This window comes from Cottoperca gobio, chromosome 2 (assembly GCF_900634415.1).
Source record: "Cottoperca gobio chromosome 2, fCotGob3.1, whole genome shotgun sequence".
Taxonomy (NCBI): Eukaryota; Metazoa; Chordata; class Actinopteri; order Perciformes; family Bovichtidae; genus Cottoperca; species Cottoperca gobio.
The window spans coordinates 12,383,951-12,405,449 of record NC_041356.1 but is presented as its reverse complement, the minus strand read 5'-3'; the positions used below and the strand labels follow the sequence as shown (position 1 = coordinate 12,405,449).

The following is a 21,499-nucleotide window of genomic DNA, read 5'->3' as shown; positions in this document are numbered from 1 at the left end:
TTACAGGAGTGTCAGTGTCACAGGAGTGTCAGTGTTACAGGAGTGTCAGTGTCAGTGTTACAGGAGTGTCGTGTCACAGAGTGTCAGTGTCACAGGAGTGTCACAGGAGTGTCAGTGTTACAGGAGTGTCAGTGTCAGTGTCAGTGTCACAGGAGTGTCAGTGTCACGGAGTGTCAGTGTTAAAGGAGTGTCAGTGTCAGTGTCTGTGTTACAGGAGGTCAGTGTCAGTGTCAGTGTTACAGGAGTGTCAGTGTCAGTGTCAGTGTCACAGGAGTGTCAGTGTCAGTGTCACAGGAGTGGTCAGTGTCACAGGAGTGTCACAGGAGTGTCAGTGTTACAGAGTGTCAGTGTCAGTGTCAGTGTTTACAGGAGTGTCAGTGTCAGTGTCAGTGTCACAGGAGTGTCAGTGTCAGTGTCACAGGAGGTCAGTGTCACAGGAGTGTCAGTGTTACAGAGTGTCAGTGTCAGTGTCGTGTTACAGGAGTGTCAGTGTCAGTGTCAGTGGTCACAGGAGTGTCAGTGTCAGTGTCACAGGAGTGTCAGTGTCACAGGAGTGTCAGTGTCACAGGAGTGTCACAGGAGTGTCAGTGTCACAGGAGTGTCAGTGTCACAGGAGTGTCAGTGGTCAGTGTCACAGGAGTTGGTCAGTGTCACAGGAGTGTCAGTGGCACAGGAGTGTCACAGGAGTGTCAGTGTCAGTGTCACAGGAGTGTCAGTGTTACAGGAGTGTCAGTGTTACAGGAGTGTCAGTGTCACAGGAGTGTCAGTGTCCAAGGAGGTGTCAGTGTCACAGGAGTGTCAGTGTTACAGGAGTGTCAGTGTTACAGGAGTGTCCGTGTCACAGGAGTGTCAGTTGTTACAGGAGTGTAACAGGAGTGTCAGTGTCACAGGAGTGTCAGTGTCAGTGTCAGTGTCACAGAGTGTAGTGTCAGTGTACAGAGTGTCAGTGTTACAGGAGTGTCAGTGTCACAGGAGTGTCAGTGTCAGTGTCACAGGAGTGTCAGTGTCACAGGAGTGTCAGTGTCAGTGTTACAGGAGTGTCAGTGTCACAGGAGTGTCAGTGTTACAGGAGTGTCAGTGTCACAGGAGTGTCAGTGTCACAGGAGTGTCAGTGTCACAGGAGTGTCAGTGTCACAGGAGTGTCAGTGTCACAGGAGTGTCAGTGTCACAGGAGTGTGTCAGTGTCACAGGAGTGTCAGTGTCACAGGAGTGTCAGTGTTACAGGAGTGTCAGTGTCACAGGAGTGTCAGTGTCACAGGAGTGTCAGTGTCACAGGAGTGTCAGATGTGCTTCAACTTCTTCACTGACTTTATAAGGTATTTATATGGTGATGTTAAAATGCATTCATGAACTCACAAGTTAGCAAAAATCACACGCTTGTTACTTTTTCATGATTGAATTGGTGCATTTTCTTATATTCACGCTACAAATCGTTCCTTCAGTGATTTGTGTTCTGAATATAGTTCCAGGACTTTCCTGTACTTTGGTAACTCATGTCGTCGTATATGTTATTCATGGATTTGATCTATACCTGTATAGATTACAGGTGTGTACACACCTGTATAGATTACAGGTGTGTACACACATTTGCAGCTCATTTAGTTGGACTCGCACGTGTACAGTTGACCCTCAGCGGCGCCATCATCAGGCTCTGGGCAGGAAGCGCAGGTTGATGGGCTTTGCAGGGATGAGCAGGGTTCGAGTTTTAGGCTCCACGACCGGTGCACCTTGTTCAGGCTGGACTTCAAAGTGCTGCATGAGCTGTAAGACGCAGACTGCACCGTCAACAACAGCCTTTCAATGATTAAAGAAACTCCATTCTGGTAGAGTCGTACTTGAGGAATGTTTATCTTAACCTAAAACACACATGGACCAGGAAGTAGCTGCTCTCTACGTCACTCACCCTGGACAGAGCAAAGAACATCTCCATCTCCGCCACCCTCTTCCCCACACATCCTCGCAAGCCGACCCCGAAGGGGATGAAGCTGTACGGGTGGTGCTGGAAGAAGCCGGGCGCCGCTACACTGAAGTCGCTGTCGGGCGCCTTGGCACGGATCCACCGCTCCGGGATGAAGAGCTCAGCGTCTACAAACTGTGCTTCATCGTGACAGACGGCGTAATGACACAGATGGAACTGAGTCTGAAGAGAAAACAATGTTATTTTAAATCAATGTGAAGACTCTGCGAGTCACGATCATCCCTACCTTCTGGGGGAACCAGTAGTTTCCCACGACGACCTCGTCCTCGGACATAAACCGTCCGTTTCCAGGGACCACGGGATAAAGGCTGGAGCAGGAAGACAGAATGTATTCAGATCCTTCAGTAAAAGTAGAACTACCACACACTATTAACGACTCCTTTCACAGTATAATTATTATAATAACTTAATATTACAGAGCTCACTGTTCCCGTATTTCAGGGACAAGCTGTCCGCTCACCGTAGCGTCTCCTTGACGACGGCCTTCAGGAAGGGCATCCTGCGCAGGTCGTCTGTGGTCGGCTCCCGTCTGTCGGGACACACGGCGTTCACCTCTCTGTACAGTCGATCCTGAGCCCCGCCGTCCCTCGCCAAGTGGTACAACGTCCACGACAGGGTGTTGGAGGTCTGACGGGTGGAGAAAGCAGATTGTTGTCGTGGCGTCGTCATAAATCATAAAGCTTTATATCTTTGATTCCTTCTTTACATCCCCTCGTTACTTCTCAGCAGTTACTGTGCATGCATCTGATCCAACATCTAAACATAAAGAAACAATAACAAGGATTAAATATATATATATATATATATATATATATATATATATATATATATATATTATCTTATAGTTTATTTAGATTCCCATCCTGCACCAGGACTTTGAGCACATTCTGTTTTCATGTTAATGAACATGTTTGTGATATTTAACTTCTCCTGGATGATGATCTGAGAAACATGGGATTTAAAATGTAAGTGTAATGTTTGTTGTTGTCCATGTTGTTGGCACAGATCTCCAGCTCGCAGCGACAACACGCCTCGCCCTCGCCCTCGCCCTCGCCCTCGCCCTCGCCCTCGCCTGGGAATGCAGCCAGACGAGCTCTGCGACGTACGTGAAGCAACACAACCTGAACTCGTTTGTGTTGTTGCAGGTTTTGAGTGTCATCTCATCGTAATGATCGAGGGCATGTTGCGTCTTATAAAGGGATGTTTCTCTGTTGCTTCACACGGCAGCAGAGTTCACAGAAACTCCCAGCATGCACCGGTACCATCAGCTCACCGTGTCGACCCCTCCCAGCAGCAGCTCGGTGACGCTGGTGTAGACCTCGCCTCTGCTCAGCCTGTCAGAGGACAGCAGGTAGGTCAGGTACATGCCCTCTGCCGGCTCGCCGCTGCTCACCTGAGCCTCGATCTCAGCGATCCTCCTGTCGATGAGCGTCCGGGCTTAGAACACAAACAACGCAGAACTTGTTAGAATCTGAAACCGCTTCAATTTGCATGAATTTCTCCTTTTGCTGTTTCTTTATCTGCATACCAACGCCACAGAGGTCGTCCCAGGCCTGAACGAAGCGCCTCCAGAAGGGCAGGACGCCGCGGCTCCAGCGGGGGAAGAGGACCACGAGCTCGGAGAGCATCAGCATGTCATCGACGGCGGTGATGAAGCGCAGCGTGTCCCGGGGAATCTCCTCCTGCAGGCAGCCCAACCTGGTCTCAAACAAGATGGAGGAGATGCCTGCGGAAGGTCGAAATAATCACAAACAGAACCTCGTCCTCGGTGTTTCTGCAGCTTCAGAGGCCGTGCAGGAGTGCACGTCTGTTTGTTTGTGTTGTTCTCGTGTAGCACTGTGGGGAACTTCACAACAGCATGTCTGCAGAAACGCTCACCTTCAAAGCCGAACTTGTAGAGCTCAGCGGCCATGTTTGAAATGGTGGCGCGGTCCTCGCTGCGACTTCGGAGGAACTCGATGCGGTGCAGCAGATCTCCCACCACCTGGTGGATGATGGGGGCGTAGGCCGTCACTTCCTGCAGCTTCAGCATCTTGGGGTTCAGGGCTCTGCGGATTCGGTACCACTCCGGCCCCGTGCTGGAGAGGAGAAGAGTTTCTTCACATTACACACTCGAGCGGCTCGGGGAGCGAGTCCTGGTGCTTGTGTTCAAATGTTAAACCTGCAGCCAGAAATATGTATGTGATTTATTATATGTTCATGTGCTTTTATGTTCTTCTGTAACTATGCAAAACATTCACTCGTCCTTCAGCAGGAATGTGCTTTGTGTGCCAGGACGTTCCCACGCCTGCATTCTGCTGTGAACGGGTTTTGTGTATCTAACTGATATCGTGTTGCGAGACCAAAAGAACATCTTGCTCAGGACAGATGTCCCGACGGCAACTAATGTTTCACGAGGTCACCTCATGATGGATACAAGATGTATGTTTGTTGTCTGAAGCGCTCTCCTGCAGACTCCGCTGTACTCTGTATGACTTGTGCCTCTGAGATCTCAGAATAAAGTGTTAAAGCCCGTAACCCGTAACTTTATTATAATATGGAAGAATATTCCACAACACCTCGGTGACAGAAGTGGGATCACTGCAAGTCGTCTACGAACACCGAGGATTCTCCTCTACCTCGACGAACTACCCGATCTGAGACGAGAGGACCCGTATCCAGAGTGGGACTGACGAACTGTACGTGATCCAACGAACTGCTGAGATGTATTATTTCTACATTTATATTACAAAAAGTGTGATTTTAAGATAAACGTAAAATAACATGCCATGTCATCAGTAAGTAATAAATAGAGTCAGGGACTCGGAGACGTGAGGTCAGGGATCCCGAGTGGATGACGTGTAGAAAGTACGGACCAGATACTACGTCGTGTTTAAAGGTATGGGTTGAGAAACTTGGTTTTCCTGAAGGAGGATCGTTTAGTGTTGAAGTAAAGTTAAAAGTGAGGTTGAGCGAGAAGAGGACAAAGTAATGTCAAAGAGAAGGATTAAATGTGAAGCGTTGGAAACATAAAGACAGTTTGTTCTGGGAGAAGGAAGCAGAGAACAGAACCCATTCCACTTCTCTTCAGGCTCTGACGGGGTTGGATGACGATTCCTACTCCTGCCGCCGAGTGCCACCTCCGGCCTACCCACACCCAGACCAACCACAATTACAACCACCCCCCCACGAAGGCCCTGAAGCCTCTGCTCCTCCCGTCCATCACAAGAAAGGGAAACCCAACACCTGGCAACGACAACAAGACTAGACATGATCCAAGTAATGGGACCTGAAGGAACAGCTGTGGTTTACCGTCCCTGGACATCAGACGACATGAAGGCTGCTCTACACCACCCCCCCGCCATCTGAACAGGGAAGTACAATACACCACACACACAATCACTCATACATCAAAAGATACAAGAACTCATTTTAAAGTCTGCACCTGAACAAGCAACATGTTCCATGTTCAGTCCAGAAGCACACAGAACAACACACTCGGTTATTACAGCGTCTGAATCTCTCTTCTACCCCCGCAGGGTCAAAGGTCACCAGATATTATGTATAACGACTCCACGCCGGACACGCCTGTAATCTCTTGTATGTCTATCAGCGGTGGGTTCGGCCTTAATGACTCCGCTGTTAAAGCGTAGATAACCCCTGGTGCTGATGTCATGAGAAACACAGACATGCATTGTCTCACGTCTCTCCTGATCGAGACGAGCAGACGAGCAGACGAGCAGACGAGCAGACGAGCAGACGAGCAGACGAGCAGACGAGCAGACGAGCAGACGAGCAGACGAGCAGACGAGCAGACGAGCAGACGAGCAGACGAGCAGTTCGAGGGTATTTAAAGTTCTATCATTCTGTTATTGGAGCTCCAAACGTTGTGCTGTATCTGTACGTCTCACTCCGACACATCTCCATCCTAAATCCTACAGAGCAATGGCGTGATTTAGGCCCGTGGGTAAAAATAGGTCTGTCCCCTCTCCTTGTACTGCGCGTGCCCGCTCCACAGCAGGCAGGATCTGAAATCCCCCCCCGCCTTTCTGTCTCACACTCTGTACAGCTCCGCGTCTGAGCTGCCTGCTATTTTGAGAGATGTGTCCCACGCTGTGGGCTGCAGACAAATACGATGTAGGATTGATTAAATCAGCCAAACCTATCATTCAGGTGACGTCATCTGTTCGGCCTAAACAACCTCAGTGTCCCCTTAAACGTGAAGACCTGTGGAACGCTCTACGTAAAGCATGTTCTGACTCACGGTAACTACACCACTGTTCCCAGTAAAGAAGAGACAAAGGTCAACCTGATGAACGGCGTTTTGTCCAGGATTTGAGAGCCGTGGATGCAGCTGTTCACGCTCCCCACGCGTTCCGAATCCTCACACCATCCTGTCTCAAACTCCTCCTGATGCTTCTCATTTCTCTGTTGTTGATTTATCAAATGCTGTTTTCAGCATTCCTGTTGATCCACAAAGTCAATTGTGCTTTTTGTTCACGTTTTAAATAAACATTTAAATAAACATTTACTCGGATGCGTCAGCTTCTATTTACAACTCTGGGTTAAGTCTCAAAGAAACACATGATGTCGTTTCTGGGCATGGCTTCCTACTCCAGGCTCCACTCCGTTAATCCGGCCTCTCTTTGACCTCTTCCTACAGACGGAGATCCTCACCATCTCTCACCTGCACACCACGACCTGACCTCAGTGATGTGCCCCGACTCGATGCAGATCTGGAGCTCTACGTAGATGGCTCTGCCTCTCGTGCCTCTACTGGTATCGCTGTCGTCGCTGCAGTTGATGTGTTGTGTTCTGCTTCTCTTCCCCCTAACTATTCTGCCCCAGGTGCAGAACTCGTTGCCCTGACTGAAGCGTGCCGCTCCGCTGCAGGTCGGGCTGTGAACATTTACACCGACTCGTCTGATGGTGAGCGCATTCTGAATTCTAAAGCATTACCAACAGTGCTCATGTACATGTGAAGGAGAACACGTAACGATGTAACAGCGCTGTGTGAGGACACAATGTCGACATAAATGAGTTATTATTCTAAACGTTCATGAAGCGTTTTGTGGTCCACTCACTCCACATGCAGCCCGTAGGCCTGTCCTCTCAGGTCCCGGTACTCCTTCCAGTGGGGCAGCTCGGCCCGCGCCGGGTAGCGTCCCTCCTGCTGGATCACCTGAGCGATGAGCTCCGGCGTCGCCACATTGACGATGTCGAACGGGCCGAACCTGGAGCGCCAGATGGGCCCGAACAGGTTCTTCTGTACAAGCTAAACAACAAGGTCACAGTTCAGGACATTTACACATGTTGCAGGACTTTTACTGTGAGAATATCCTGCAGCAATGAAGAATAAAAAGACGAATGAAATATCACTGAGTGTATATTTAATGTCCGTCTCGGCCCAGTCTGCACTATAACAAGCGTCTTATCACAAAGTCACAACAACCTTTAAAACTCAGGGTTTGTGATCCACGGGGAATGTTGGTCATTTCTATGTTTTCTGTGAATTAGTGCATTGTTGTAAACACAGTAACTGCGTTAATAATAGTGACCTTCTGTGAACATATGAATATAAATACTACAAAGTAAAGGAATCAATAGTGTACAAACACTACAACCTACTAAGTTACTGTTACTATTTATCCTAAAGAATATATATCATAGAAAATCAACTGTTAAATCTAAGGAAAAGTGAATAATACAATTTAATTATGTAAGGAGGAGGATGAGGATATGTAAATAGAAGAGAGGATATAGAGATAGAAGAGAGAGAGAAAGAGGGAGATAGAGATAGAGAGAGGAGAAGAGAGAGGAAGATAGAAGAAGAGGTAGAGAGAGAGAGAGAAGAGAGAGAGATAGAGGGAGAGAGTCGAGAAGGAACGATCCAGAAGAGTGATAGAAATAGAGAGAAAGAGTGTAGAGGAAAGAGAAGGGAGATAGATAGAGAGAGAGAGAGAGAGAAAGAGAGAGAGAGAAAGAGGGGAGAGAAAGAGGGAGATAGAACGAGAGAGAGAGAGGAGAGAGGCTAGAGAGCAGAGAGAGAGAGAAAGAGAGAGAGAAAGAGGAGAGAGAGAGAGATAGAGAGAGAGATAGAAAGAGAAGAGAGAGAGAGGGGCGAGAAAGAGAGAGAGAGAGAGAGAGGGAGGAAAGAGGGCGAAAAGAGAGAGAGGGAGAGAAAGAGGGAGAGAAAGAGAGAGAGAGAGAGAGAGAGAGAGAGAGGGAGAAAGAGGGCAGGAAAGGAGGAGAGAGAGGGAAAGAGGCGAAAGAGGATAGGAGATAGAGAGAGAGAGAGGGAGAAAGAGGGAGAGAGAAAGAAAGAAAGAGGGAGAGAGAGAGAGAGAGAGAGAGAGAGAGAGAGGGAGAGAAAGAGAGAAAAGAGGGAGAGAAATATGAGATATAAAGAGGAGTATAGAGATAGAAAAGGAGAGATAGAGAGAGAGAGATAGAGAGTAAGAGAAGAAATATGATAGATTAGAAAATGAGATAAATATATATATAGATAAAATATATATAAAATATATATAAATATATATATAAATATATATAAATATATATATATATATATATATATATATATATATATATATATATATATATATATATATATAATGTTTTTGTAAACCACTTTTGAATTGCCATGTTGTTGAAATGTGCTGTATACATAAACTTGCCTCGTGCAGTTTAATAAGAACTCAAAACCTATTTAATCTCTCACAAAAACAAGATTGTAGAAGGAGTTTGAGTCTGCAGAGACATCAACATGTTTCTTCTTGCTGGCAGATGAAGTATGTCAGCACATTTAAAGGGTTAACACATGAACTGAGTTGTTGTGGTCGGTCCTCACTTCTCTGTACCTGCAGTAAGTGGCTCTTGTCCGCATATCCTTTGACGAATAACCAGTACAGGGTGGTGGGTAAACTGGGCCCGGGCAGCTCATCGATGCTCTTCAGATCCCGGGACTCACTGAGCTTTCTTCTGGTTGCAGCGGTCCGTGCAGCAGGGGGTGTCCGGGGGCAGAGCGCAGAGAGCCGCAGAGCTCGGGCTGCAGCCGCCGAGGAGCCCATGGTGGAAGCAGTGTGTCGGAATGTGTTGTGTGATTCAGAGTGTGTGGTCCCCCTGCATGCAGGTGTCGGTACTGCAGGAACTGTTTCTTTAATGCAGGGGTTCCCAAACCTTCTGTGGCCAAGGCACACCCAAAAACCAAGACAAAATCTCAATCTCAATCTCAAACCAGATCTACCTGCTAGCAGAGCCCTTGATGTGTCACACTCTAATGTTTCCCACCATGCACAAATGGCTTCTTTTTTTTAATGATTGTTTGTTTTATTTATATTTAGGCCAAAGCATATAAGACCGATTGTTTCCATATTGTGAAATAAGTGTGTAGCACAAAGTGAAGTGTTTCCCTGCGCTGCACCCCCCAGAGCAGCAAACCTCGAGGAAACACTGAAGTAAATGACAAACCTTGTGTACAGTTAAGCGTTAATGAATGCATCATTGTAGGCTACTTCATGCGGCTGTGTGGTTGGATGATTTAAGGATTCTTTCATTTCATGCAAATAAGAACTTTTTATAAGAACTGTCCTTTTACAGTGTCTTTAAATGGTGAACATGAAGCCAATACTTTTACTTATTTTTCAGATATAGAATCACATTAACAAGTATGTATTAAAAACATAATAGGAGCCTTATGAAACATCCAAATCATGTAATAAATAAATCGGCTTAAAAAGTCCATTATAAACGATTTGCAATTTATTTATTTATAATTTATTATTATTATATTTACAGACACTGCAGTGTTTTATCACCAGCACCAATAATCATAAGTATATGGTGCCACAGTGGTCACAGTACGTAATTATACTTCTTACTCTGTTAATTTGAAGGATTCAACCGGAAGTACACGCTTGTAAGGAATTTGTCTAACTTGATAACACGTTGTAGTTCCTGACTGTGGCCACAAGAGGGCGCTAAGCTTGCTCTGGATGATAGACTGTGGATATTACTTTGTTTACTTTGCATCACTGTATAATGAATTACGAGCTCATCTAACATTTAAACTTAATTTTACTATTTTAATGAACAAATCAGAGCCAGTAAGAGGCTCGCTCGGTCTAATTATGCTTTTGGTTTACCCGTCAGTCACAACAAAAGCCTACTTCCCTCAAATATAATGTTCTACTTTTATTTTAGTAGAAGAAGAAGATTTAATACACTTCCGGATGTTGTTGTTTTTTTTGAAGGATTTAAAAGGAAGTATTATTCATACAATTCCACTAACATGTTATTAATCTAGTTACTGGCAGTGGTGAGCAGGAGATTTACTTTTTATTTCTTTATAAATATTATTTTGGAGGATGAAACAGGAAGTATAACTTTTATGCATTTCCTCTAACGTAGTTGTAACTACATGTTCTGAATATTACCTAACCCTAACTACAGACTACTTTACATTTAAACGTTATTTATGTTAGAACATGTTAACTTCACTATCTCAGTAACAAAGTGTAAAAGTGTTAACCAGCAGGGGGGGGGGTTAACACTTGTTAACCACCAGGGGGCGGTATAGACGCATCATTATGAGCACGCTCATAGGAAGTGACAAGTTACACAATCTGACACCGTTACTACTTCCGGTAAAGACATTCAAATTAAAGTGTTTTAATTTTATTCATATATAAAAACTTTGAAACACTTTAACTTACCATTTTAATTCATGTCTGAGCAGAAATCTTTGCATGAAACAAAAAACACACAAAAAAAGTGAAATAAATATCTTTTATTGTTTTTCGTCATAATTGTTGTAATTATGAACACAGAGCTGTCGCAATACTCCAGAATTTTGCCCAAAAACAGCAACCATTCAACGGCACCGCTGTGTCTCTCAGGACCCAACCATGCATAAAATCTCCCATTTAAAAAAAAGTAAAATAAAAAATATATATTAAAAAATTATGCGTACCACTGATATACAGATCTGATATAAACAGGCGTATTGGTCACAAACCAATTAGAATTATAAACATGGCTTCTTTTACATTACACAGAGACCAAACATGTGGGATATAAGTGGACTTGCTTTTTTTTTTTTCTAAAAAGGGTATATTTTTTATTTTATACATTTGTACAGGATTTGTTTTTTTTCTGTTTTATAATTATTATTTTAATGTTCTCACCTCCTACAGTCAGAATGCTCGAAGCATTTCACGCGCAGTTTCCAAAGAGCACAAATTGCAGTAATGCCAAATGCACATTCTCTCACACACACACACACACACTCTCACACTCACACACACACACACACACACGAGTGGTAGCAGTGGCTTTAGACACTAAAGAGAACTACAGGTGTATCTTGGCGTTTGCAGGTGACAAATACTGGTACCGTGGAGTCAATCCACAGCGGTGAACGAGGCCATCCGACGGTTAAAAGAAAGACATTACATTCATGTATTGAGTACACACACACACAGACAGACAGACACACACACACACACACACACACACACACACACACACACACACTTTACAATGTGCAAAGGAAAGGTTGCTGAGCGGAGCTGAACAAGCGACAGCAGACAAGGAATGGTGGAAAGCATCAGTGAATCAAAGATAGTGCATAATGGAAGAGTGTATCGAGGGTTACCAGTGCTGGCGGCCGTTACAGACAGTTTAATGTACGCCGCCTCGAACTCAATACAACCACTAATGTTTGCAAAATCAAGAGTTTCTCTCTTCTGTAGCCGTTTGGACACGTACCGTTTTAAAAATGCATAAAATGAGTGGAAGAGTTCGTCTCCACGATCTGAGATCAGCTGATCCCAGACTGAACATTTAGCGGAGAGAACATCAGGAGCTGCGATTACATGTCTGGGGGTCGACTCGCGACTCAAAGATGGTTTACCAAGTGACCTTCACGACTCAGTAAAGGCTCGATGAGCATGTTCCACCTGCTTTTAAAAAAGGTGCAATCAGTAAAACATGGCCGCCGCAGGAAACTACAACAACAAACGCATCACTCTCACGTTTCCTGTTTACCAGCTGCGTTCTGACTCTCGTACCAAACTACTTCCTTCTTTCCAGGAAACTTGTTGGAAATGATCATAGAAATAAATAAAAGTACCGAAAACATACCAAACGCAGACCTTCATTATGTACGGTACCAGACGTAGCGTTACACATCCTCCACGCTTCACGCTCCAGTAGGATCACGGGGGGGTGGGGGGGGGGTGGGGGGGGGCAAACTAAACACGCATCACGTGAACTCCAGTTCTCCAGAGGTTCAACAGAACATAAACAAAGTGAGTGGGGAGTCCAGTGTCGGTGATGAAGTACTGATTGCACCTTTAGGAAGCAGAAACGTGTCCATAAACACTCCAGTCGTGAGACATGCAACACACACACGCGCACGCACACGCACACACACACACACACACACACAGATTATTCTAAAGACTTTACTTCTGTTTGTTCTGTAAATACATGATTTAAGTCTCTCCCAAATATCGGAGCAGAACTCGGCGTGTATTATTAAAAGGTATGCTGACCGTGTTGAAGAGTACAGCATGGATCACCTGGTGCGTCAGTGTGTGTCAGTGTGCGTCAGTGTGTGTCAGTGTGTGTCAGTGTGTGTCAGTGTGTGTCAGTGTGTGTCAGTGTGCGTGTGGCCGTTCTGTTTGCAGCCACAGTTGCAGACAGAGCTGCCCAACACGACCAGGACTGGTGGAACAAACTAAATCCTGCCGTCAGCCGCCTGCAGTGCGTGTATCCTGCTGGTGCATAGTTCTAGAGCCAACAGCGAGTCGTGTCTTTGACCGACAGACGTTACGGAAGCTCGGCCCAGAAGGAAAACCACAAGGAGAGCCAACGCGTGTCGAACGGAGTGTGTGTGGTTTGGCTAAAGTGACGAGTTAACATCTGATTTGGCAACAACGGCGACTGCAGCCGTAAAGGAACGAAGCTGTGAGATCCTGTAAATCATTTTCAAGTGCGAGTGTTGTCTGTAGGAGTGCGTGCGAGGCCGATGAAGCGTAGAACAAGACGTCCGACAGCAGGAGCGCTCCGATATGGCACAGTGGACAAAATAAAAAAAGGTACCGATTGCAGCAGTGGAGCAAATGTAAAAGATAAGCAGCGTATGACTGATAGAAATGTTCCTTTTCTTTTTATATAAATAAAACTGACAACGTCATACAGCCAGACCTCCGGCCAATCAGCTGTGAGCAAAGACGCCGCACTCCTGCTTCAAGTAATCAAAGTAACAGGTTCTGTAAGCGATGGCGTTCAGAGGTTTCCTCGGCTGCAGCCAGCGACACACTGACGAGTGTTCGGTCAATAAACCCCCCCACCGTGAGAATCTAAAAGATTTACCTTCAGAGATGAAAGAAATCATAAATATTCACATTTGAAATGCTGGAACTCGATTCGTCGATCATTAACTTTAATCTACGAATATCTTACGCTTAGTTTAGTGCTGCACTTTATTTAAGTTTCATCTTGCAGAATTATATTAACATATTTTAACATCCTGGATTCTGAAGTTTACGTCCAGCGAAGCAAATTAAATATTAATTTGTACATTTCCACAATGTGAGCGTTGACACTGACCTCTGACCTCTGACCTGCCACGACAAGTGAATCTAGTCAATCGAATCAGTGAACACTTGGAGGAGCGGAGTGGAGGGTGCTGGTACCCAAACCCCCCCCCGCTACATTTCACTATTAAACCAGCGGCACAACAAACAGAACGTCTGAAGGATATTTGTTCCCCGGCCAGAGCTGGCAGGTGGAGCAGGTGGAGCAGGTGAAGCAGGACGCTCCCCCCCCCGTCACAGAGAAGGCAGAAACGTACATTACGGCTGAACTGAGATCAGATTGGGCTAACGGTGCGAAGGCAGTTTATCCAGGAGGCAAAGCAACACTGAGAAACGTAAGAGCAACAGAGACTCACTCCTACACGGCGTGTAAAAAACAGAAAAGGCACACGGCGAAGAGCGAAGGTGAAGGAGGAAGAGGAGGCGTGGTGTACAGACAGTGAAGATCAGAAGACGAGAGGGAGAGGACGCGGGAAGAGTTCTCTGCATCTGGGGTTTAGTTTCGTCTATAGCAGCGGGCCCAGGTCATCGCCATCGCTCTGGGTTTTGGCAGGAGACTACATTCTGGGGTCAGCGAGATGGGGGGGGCAGGGCCACTCAAGAGTCAGGCATCACCTCCTGTAGGTCCACAACACTGACACTGTCCCACTCCAAAGCGTTTGAAGAGAGAAACCGTACAAACATAAAAAAGGAGACGTTTTCAAAGAGTCCTCTCTCAGCGCGTCGGGAGGAAGAGCTCCGCCCCTCCTTGTTTCAGAAATTAAGGTGCAACTTGCGGAGAAAAATAAAATAAGAATTCATGTCCTCTATGGCGATCTCATACAAACAGAGACAGAAGGAGCAGGTACGCGCTCCCCCCCCACCCGTCGACACACCCCACCGTCTTCTAGCCAGTTCCTCCTGGTCCAATAAGGTTTCAGCGTGGAGGTGGAGGGGGCGGGGTCAGAGGCAGGGACGCCCCGTCACGTAAGGCCATATCTGGCAGTTCGGCAGGCAGGCGGGGGGGTAAAGGTTCAGGGGTTAATGTACAAAGATGTGCCTCAGTAGCTCATCAGCAGTTGGCCGCTGCTTAGTCTCTACAAAGATCCGTTTGAGGAACTCTCTGCAGTGGTCCGACACGTGGGCAGGCAGCACGGGGTTGGTGGGCTGCGTGGCAATCTTAAAGATGGCTGCCATGGCCTCAAACTCTGCCCACGGGGGGCGCTGTGTCAGCATCTCCACTACGGTGCAGCCAACGCTCCTGAGGGCAAAAGAACAAGAAACCATAAAGCTTCATCGTAGAAACATTGTGAGAACATTACAGCTTCACGATGCACAAAGATCAGAGACGAAGGAAGCGCTTCTTCATATCATAAACCGTGACGCGTGACACGTGACGCGTGACGCGTGACACGAGCATAGGAACCGCTTCACAGCACAAACAGTGTTGGAGGAAGCTGTAAGTCCATGGAAGGTGAAATATCAAAGGTCGGGACTTGTGGTCTCACCAAATGTCGGCCTTTCCTGCCGTAGCCCTCGCCACTGATCACTTCTGGGCTCATCCAGTAGGGGGTGCCGGTCACAGACATGATGCCCGTTCCTGACAGACAGATGGTCTGCAGCCGCCGACTGGCCCCGAAGTCTCCCAACTTCACGTTACCGACCGAGTCTCGCAGGATGTTGGCCCCTGAACAAACAGTGTCAGAGTCACCGGCTGCATCATCCTGTACATCTTCGTCAGCAGCAGCTAAAGAAACGAAAGGTCCACCTTACCTTTGATGTCTCTGTGGACAATCATGTTGCTGTGCAGGTAGGAAACCCCCTCCAGGATCTGCCGGGTGTAGCGGCGCGTCACGTTTTCCGTCAGTGCTCCGTACGACTTCAGCTGGTCCTTGATGGAACCCTAAGGGCAGAACGTTTCGTCATACATCGTGTAAAAACTGTTAACTGCACAGTATCCAAGGAAAGGAGCACTTACACCAGGCATGTACTCCATGAAGATGGAAAGCGTTCGCTCCATGGTGTCTCGCAGACAGCCGTAGTACTGGACGATCCGGTCATGGCACAAGTTCTTCAGGAGCTGGATTTCACACTCCAGCGCACTCACCTCCTAAAGGACCAAAATAACAAACTTTCATCTTCTAACTCATCACACGAGCACTTCATCTGGTAACAGATCAGACTCTCACCTTGCTGGTCTCTGGACTCTCCGGGTCAAACTGGACCTGTTTGACTGCCAGCTCTCGTCCAGTATCGGCATCATAACAGAGGAAAACGCGCCCGAACGCCCCCTGACCCAGGAGCTTTCCGAGCCGCCAGTTTGTTGGGGCGCGTGGAGCTGGACACACAGAAACATCAGATACAATAAAACCAGTGGAGGATTAAACCAGCTGCGACGCAGAACTCAACACCGACTCACAGCGACTGGGTGGGCTGATGTCCATCACAGACAGGGATGGAGCTGTTGGGTTGAGGTTGGGTTCAATGTCGCTGCCCCTCCGCGGCCTCCTGCCGGGCCCCGGAAGCTCTTCTAGGTCGGGGGTGAAGACACTGCTGCCACTGCTGGTGCTGGGCGACTGCTCCGTCGGGCTGAAGCTAACCGGCGAGCGGAAGCCGTGAACTTGCGTTCGCCGCGCACGAGGAAAGGTCTTCCTCCCTGCCGAGCAGCGGGAGAGAAGCGTGGACAGCAGTCGAGTGACGGAACACTGATGTTTATATCTTGTATTTATAGAGGCCGTTATTAAGAAAGTAATACCCACCATCGCTGTAATCCTGAAGGCTGAAGGGAATGCCGTATCGTCGAGGGTACGTTCCACCTTTGCCCGACTTCTCAAACACTGGGATGTCGTACTCTGGAAAGTCCTGGTGGTTGTCTGGGTAGCTCTGTGCCCGGGGCATCCTAGACTTCGGGTAATCACTGCACAACATGAACACAAAAGCAAGAGAGTATATGAGCATTCATCCTAAACACAAAAGCAGGCGGAGTATCTGAAGTGTTGAGGGCCTGACCTGTCCAGTGGGCTGTCTAAAGAGGGACAGCTTCCCGACGCAGAGTTCTCTGGACTGCTCATGGAAAGCGGATCTAGCATCTGAAGAAAAGAAACTCGCATCTGTTCATCACATCCTCTTTAGTGCAGCACAGACGTCTTCACCACCATGCCTACAAGCTTCAAACACGTGCACGTAGCCAGACACAGGATGTAGCATGTACAGACAGACAGTAATGGTACCTGGTCCATGCTCTCAGGAATGAACTCTCCCTCGCTGTTGATGCTGGTGAAGGAGCCGTTCCTCGCCACCTGCTGGAGCGCATCGGGAATGTATCCTGGAGGAGGAGAGCTGCGGTCCGTCGAATGGGAGCCTGAGGTTGGTGGAAGACAAATATCTTTATTCATTATTGAACTTGTGTGAAATAATCAGCAGGGAGCAAAAATAAAAACTGATATTTATATTTGCATCATCTCCGTGAGATGAGATCTTATTCACCTATTAAAGCCAGCATACTGTTCTTGTCAGCGACCCTGAATCCTGTGTTGTCCAGCTCCTCGTGGGACTGCAGGAGGTCCATATTGGATGAAGAGTTCTGGTGAAAACAGGCCGTTTGCAGATCGATACAACACAGAAAGGAAAGTCAGGAGACCTCACTTCTTAGTTTGCACATGATTAAGTTTGCATGATAAGATAGTTCCTGGTAAAAACACGGACACATCTATGTTTTGTTGACTGGCTGCATTATTCTTTAGTTCTCTGTTCTTTGAAACACAGAAACGAAGCCGTAGGGATGCTGTGAATTGTGTCGAGGTCACATATAATAATAATAATGATGATTTAAATGAATACAGAGGGTTTCCTCCTGGTGTCTGACTGAATCGACGAGCTGCTCACCTGAGAGGAGAACTGGAGCACCAAGAGGATCTTCAGGCTCTTCATGTGAACACTACGATCCAGCAGCTCCACGGCCTTGTCTAGGTCGTCCTGAGTGGTCAGTGGAATCACCAGCTGCAAGAAGATAAATAAATATAATATATATATTCTTCTTATATTAAATTCTCTATCAGTTTTTAAAGATTGTGCGGGCTTTATACCTCATTGTTGGTGTAGTGAAGGTCCATCGTCTGACCGAAAGCCACTTTAGCTTTCGCCTTCAGGTCGTCCAGCTTGACAGGTCGAGGGAACTGCAAGATCCTAAAGAAGAGGTCAGAGGTCAGAGGTCAGAGGGCACAGCTACAGTCTGCAGTGACAACATTCATGTGGTAAAGCTGTTCAGAGCCTCACCTCTTCTCCCCTTTGAACTCGAACTTCACTCTGACGTCATTCTGTTGGAAAGAGAGTCATCGGATGAGTGAACACTGAGAACAGACATTTTATTGTCTAATCTTTTTCAAAGCAGCGTCCCTGTTGTCTGAACAGGTACCTTTAATGAACTTGCTGTTGTCACTTTGACATTACAAGCCGTTACTGTGACACATCTGCAGAAAGCTTAACGCCATGAAAGAGTAATCAGTACCGAGTCTGAACCTTCATTTTGTTAAAGATAAGAAGCTTTTTGTCCCCAATTGTTGCCTTTACTGCCACTTTATGTTCTTTCACTAACATTCTTGCTGAGCATCCTGTTTGTTTCCAACAAGGGGGTTACCTGGTTCTTGGGCGAGGAGGCTTTGGGTTTTCCCAGGTCCGATAGGAACATGGCAGGACGGCTAGAGCGGTGCAGTTCGGCCAAGTCCTGCATGATCGAGTTCAGCGCCTCCTGCTCATCTGAGTGACAACAAGATTTCAGTTTAACATGAAACTTTGTTAAAAGTTTAGTAAACAGGAGCATAACTATTTACAATGTTTGATTCATACATAAATATAGTGAGTCTTCGTTTCCTGGAGAGGTTTGATGTAAACTGTGTAAAGTATTCTTCACAATAACAAACGTTGTTGTCTTTGCGTTCGTAGGACTGCTCAATATCTTCTACTGTACTTATTATCTGTCCACAGCTGCAGCACTAACATGTTATTTGCCACTGAAGTACATAACACAAGGGTTGAGGCAAAGATGTCCAAGAATCCATGGTTCAGAGAAGGAAAACATTCCTTGGGGTGTAGGTTTGACAAAAAAACGAAGCTGGCTGACTGCCAAACAGAAACACTATCTTAAAAACACACGCACACACACATACCCATCATCATGGCACGGCGATTGACCCAGGAGGCCAGGAAAGAGGATTCTCCCATCAAAGGGATTCCTTTCTCCTGCAACAGCAAAACGACAACATCAATCCTGGCACGCAGCTGATCGGGACACAAGCTGGAGCCTGGAGGTGCAGACTGCTCAGCAGATCTGTAAACACTGATTGTCTACTACACAGAGCTGGAACAATACTTTACACAATAACTGGAAAACATAAAACATCAGGAGGAGACCAATTTAGATTAAAGTTGTCATTGGTGTCCATTCTGTGGACTTGCATAATAGCGGTACGTCTAACTAACTGTGCAGCCGGCATCCTCAGGTGTCTCAGAATGAATCTGATTCAGTCATTTATTACTCAGAATTAAATTAATTATGTTAACATATAAAGCAGAACTGCTCATTACAAATCACATGGTGATAACAAGGTAACCATTTAGATCTGCACAGTGAAAGAATAGGAATGAATAATTGTCAGATACTTTGCGACATGAGCTCTCCCGTTAAAGTTGCAAATAAGTGAGCACGGTTGATTAAAGGCAATATTCTTTATCAATGTAATGATTCGTCAGACATTTAATTAGCTAAAATAGGCATTAATTTTCTGGTTATTAGCAGTTTAAATGTTCTTTTATCATGATGCTCAGTTGCCCCTTTACGAGATCCATGCATCTAAAGATAAGTCTGATAAACCTCCTTGCAATAAATCCTATCTTAATGATGATCTTATTTATGGTCACTTTGGAGGCTGAAGTTCACGGTGCCGTTGTCCTGCGTTATATTGAGGTGTCTCTTATATGCGTTTTATAATATTTCGTCTAAAAAAGGTTAAAGTATCCGTTTTAACTACGTGTGCCTAATAAACTGACAAGCTGAGGATAAACACCAACATACATTTAAATAACCTGCGATAGAAGATTTATTTACATCAGGGATAGAAAACTGGTAAATGTCTTTATCATAATGTAAAAGTAAAGCTTTACATTTATACAAATGTATCATACATCATAATCTGATCATGTGTTGTAAATAAAATCTTAATGTGCAAAGTAACGAGTAACTGTCAGATAAATGTGAAGAAGTATAGAAGTACTTTTATAAATAATAAATACAGTATGATTGATAATAAATGTAATCATTTCAGCCATTACTGTAAGATTGTAAGTGTATGCATGCTGCTCAATCATCACTAGTTATCACTATATGTTACCATGCACCACTACAGACAGAGGCTCTGTGTCAGTCTGAAGAGGTTGAGTAGTCTGGAAATTAAAGTCTGAACAGTCAAGATGGCCTCTGCTAATGAGGACATGATTTGATATTGCTGATGAGTCAGATCACCACTGAGTTATCAGATACACAGACTGACAGCTCCATCGCGTTGATGAGTGTGTGACAATAACATTTGCTTAGCAGTTGACATTGTCTAACAAATAACGTCCTTTGCAAACCACTGTGGCAAGCTGGCTAGCTAGAGAGCTAATGCCACTGGTCCCATTAAAGTTGATACCAACAACACTGCCGCTATTATGGCCTCCAGTGGTACATAATTAGCTTTAAATTCAACTTGCTAGCGTTAGCTCAGTAGCCCCGCATGCTAAGATTGACTAACAACTGTTGCTAGCCAATTTGCCATTACGAACTACGCCAAAATGAGCTTAATAAATGATTTGGCATCTTGAAGTATAAACATAACACATAATAGCTACACATATCAAAGGTTAGCTAAAAGGAGAAGCTAAGTGGCTAGTGCTAGCCGGGAGTTCCTCGTACAGCTAGCTGTCAGGCCAGGGAAGTTGTCAAAGCTAGGCTAATGCTAAAGTAAACTAGCCGCATAGCTATTCAAGGCTCTCCCGCAATGCACGACCGTAAAAAACAACATTTTAAACGTACTAAAGGTCCGAATCAAACGATTTTATCTTTATCATCTTACCTGGCGGTCGGTTATATTCTTATTCACGTCCACATCCACAGGGCCGGTGACAGGAGCCCCGGGCCCTGCGGAGAGCCGATGGTGGAAGCAGAAGTTTGGCAGTCCGCTCCTAACTTCACTCGAGTCCTGCTGGGCCACGACGACGAGGCCCAACGGCTGTCCGTTAGCGCACCGGATCTTTCCCGGCAGAGAAATGACAAGATGACGGTTTACCCAACAAGTGTCTCCGTGTCTGTGCGCTAATTAAAAAAAGCTAAGCTAACCGACAGCTTTCATTTTGTTGCACTTTACAACCTGGTTGACGGTAGCCTCTCGCGCTGTTGACCCAGTTGCGTTAAGCTAGCGGGTAATGAACAAATGGCTACCGGAAGTGCAGAGTTTTTGCTGACAAAATAAAAACACAAACTGTTTCGCGTAGGGAAAAAACATAGTTACAAATTTCGTATTTTAAGTTGACAGTTCTTAACCGGAAGTGTCATTTTTCATTTTGGTATACTTGACAGGTCTTAACCCCCCCAACCTCGTTGGAAGAATCCAACAAAAACACAACCTGTGATGTCAGAGACATGTATTGGTTTCCTGGATCAAATATATACGTTTGGTTAGTTTTAAAGTATCTGCTATCACAGATAATAAAGATAAATCCAGCATTCACCATCACAACATTTACCCCTAAAACTTTCTCGTCAGAAGACATCATTTGTGAGCATTATTGTGTGTTTTTTCATGTGTCCTGTTGATAAATCATTGCCATTTTATGGCTATGAAACTATGTATGTAGCCAAAAGGACTGCAAGCCGCTTTTAATCACTTTACCTTGTTGCTTAAATGTGCTATATGAATACACTTGT

At 45.8% G+C, this 21,499-nt stretch overlaps 2 protein-coding genes and 1 long non-coding RNA gene across 3 annotated transcripts; 1 reads left to right on the top strand and 2 right to left on the bottom strand.

Moving 5' to 3' along the window:
* Positions 1-1,181: 1,181 nt before the first annotated feature.
* Positions 1,182-9,154, bottom strand: cyp27a2 (cytochrome P450 family 27 subfamily A member 2). The gene is made up of 9 exons (XM_029445672.1): positions 8,818-9,154; positions 7,042-7,232; positions 3,857-4,056; positions 3,507-3,704; positions 3,252-3,415; positions 2,439-2,605; positions 2,205-2,286; positions 1,904-2,140; positions 1,182-1,761 (listed from the first exon to the last, which is right to left on the bottom strand). The coding sequence occupies exons 1-9, from the start codon at positions 9,025-9,027 to the stop codon at positions 1,645-1,647; spliced, it is 1,566 nt and encodes a 521-aa protein (XP_029301532.1). The 5' UTR covers positions 9,028-9,154; the 3' UTR covers positions 1,182-1,644.
* LOC115017515 (uncharacterized) lies at positions 5,759-7,191 on the top strand. Its single transcript, XR_003833253.1, has 3 exons — positions 5,759-5,803; positions 6,621-6,886; positions 7,053-7,191. It is a non-coding gene; the product is annotated as an uncharacterized LOC115017515 (long non-coding RNA).
* A 1,576-nt stretch (positions 9,155-10,730) lies between the features above and the next one.
* LOC115017317 (mitogen-activated protein kinase kinase kinase 2-like) lies at positions 10,731-21,010 on the bottom strand. The gene is given in 17 exon segments (XM_029445639.1): positions 10,731-14,800; positions 15,048-15,061; positions 15,063-15,226; positions 15,313-15,442; positions 15,518-15,649; positions 15,729-15,877; positions 15,959-16,195; positions 16,299-16,456; positions 16,549-16,628; positions 16,770-16,900; positions 17,026-17,122; positions 17,425-17,538; positions 17,625-17,724; positions 17,815-17,855; positions 18,176-18,294; positions 18,705-18,777; positions 20,649-21,010. Coding segments are annotated over 16 exon segments (1,941 nt in total). The 5' UTR covers positions 18,760-18,777; positions 20,649-21,010; the 3' UTR covers positions 10,731-14,580.
* Between the last annotated feature and the right edge of the window lie 489 nt (positions 21,011-21,499).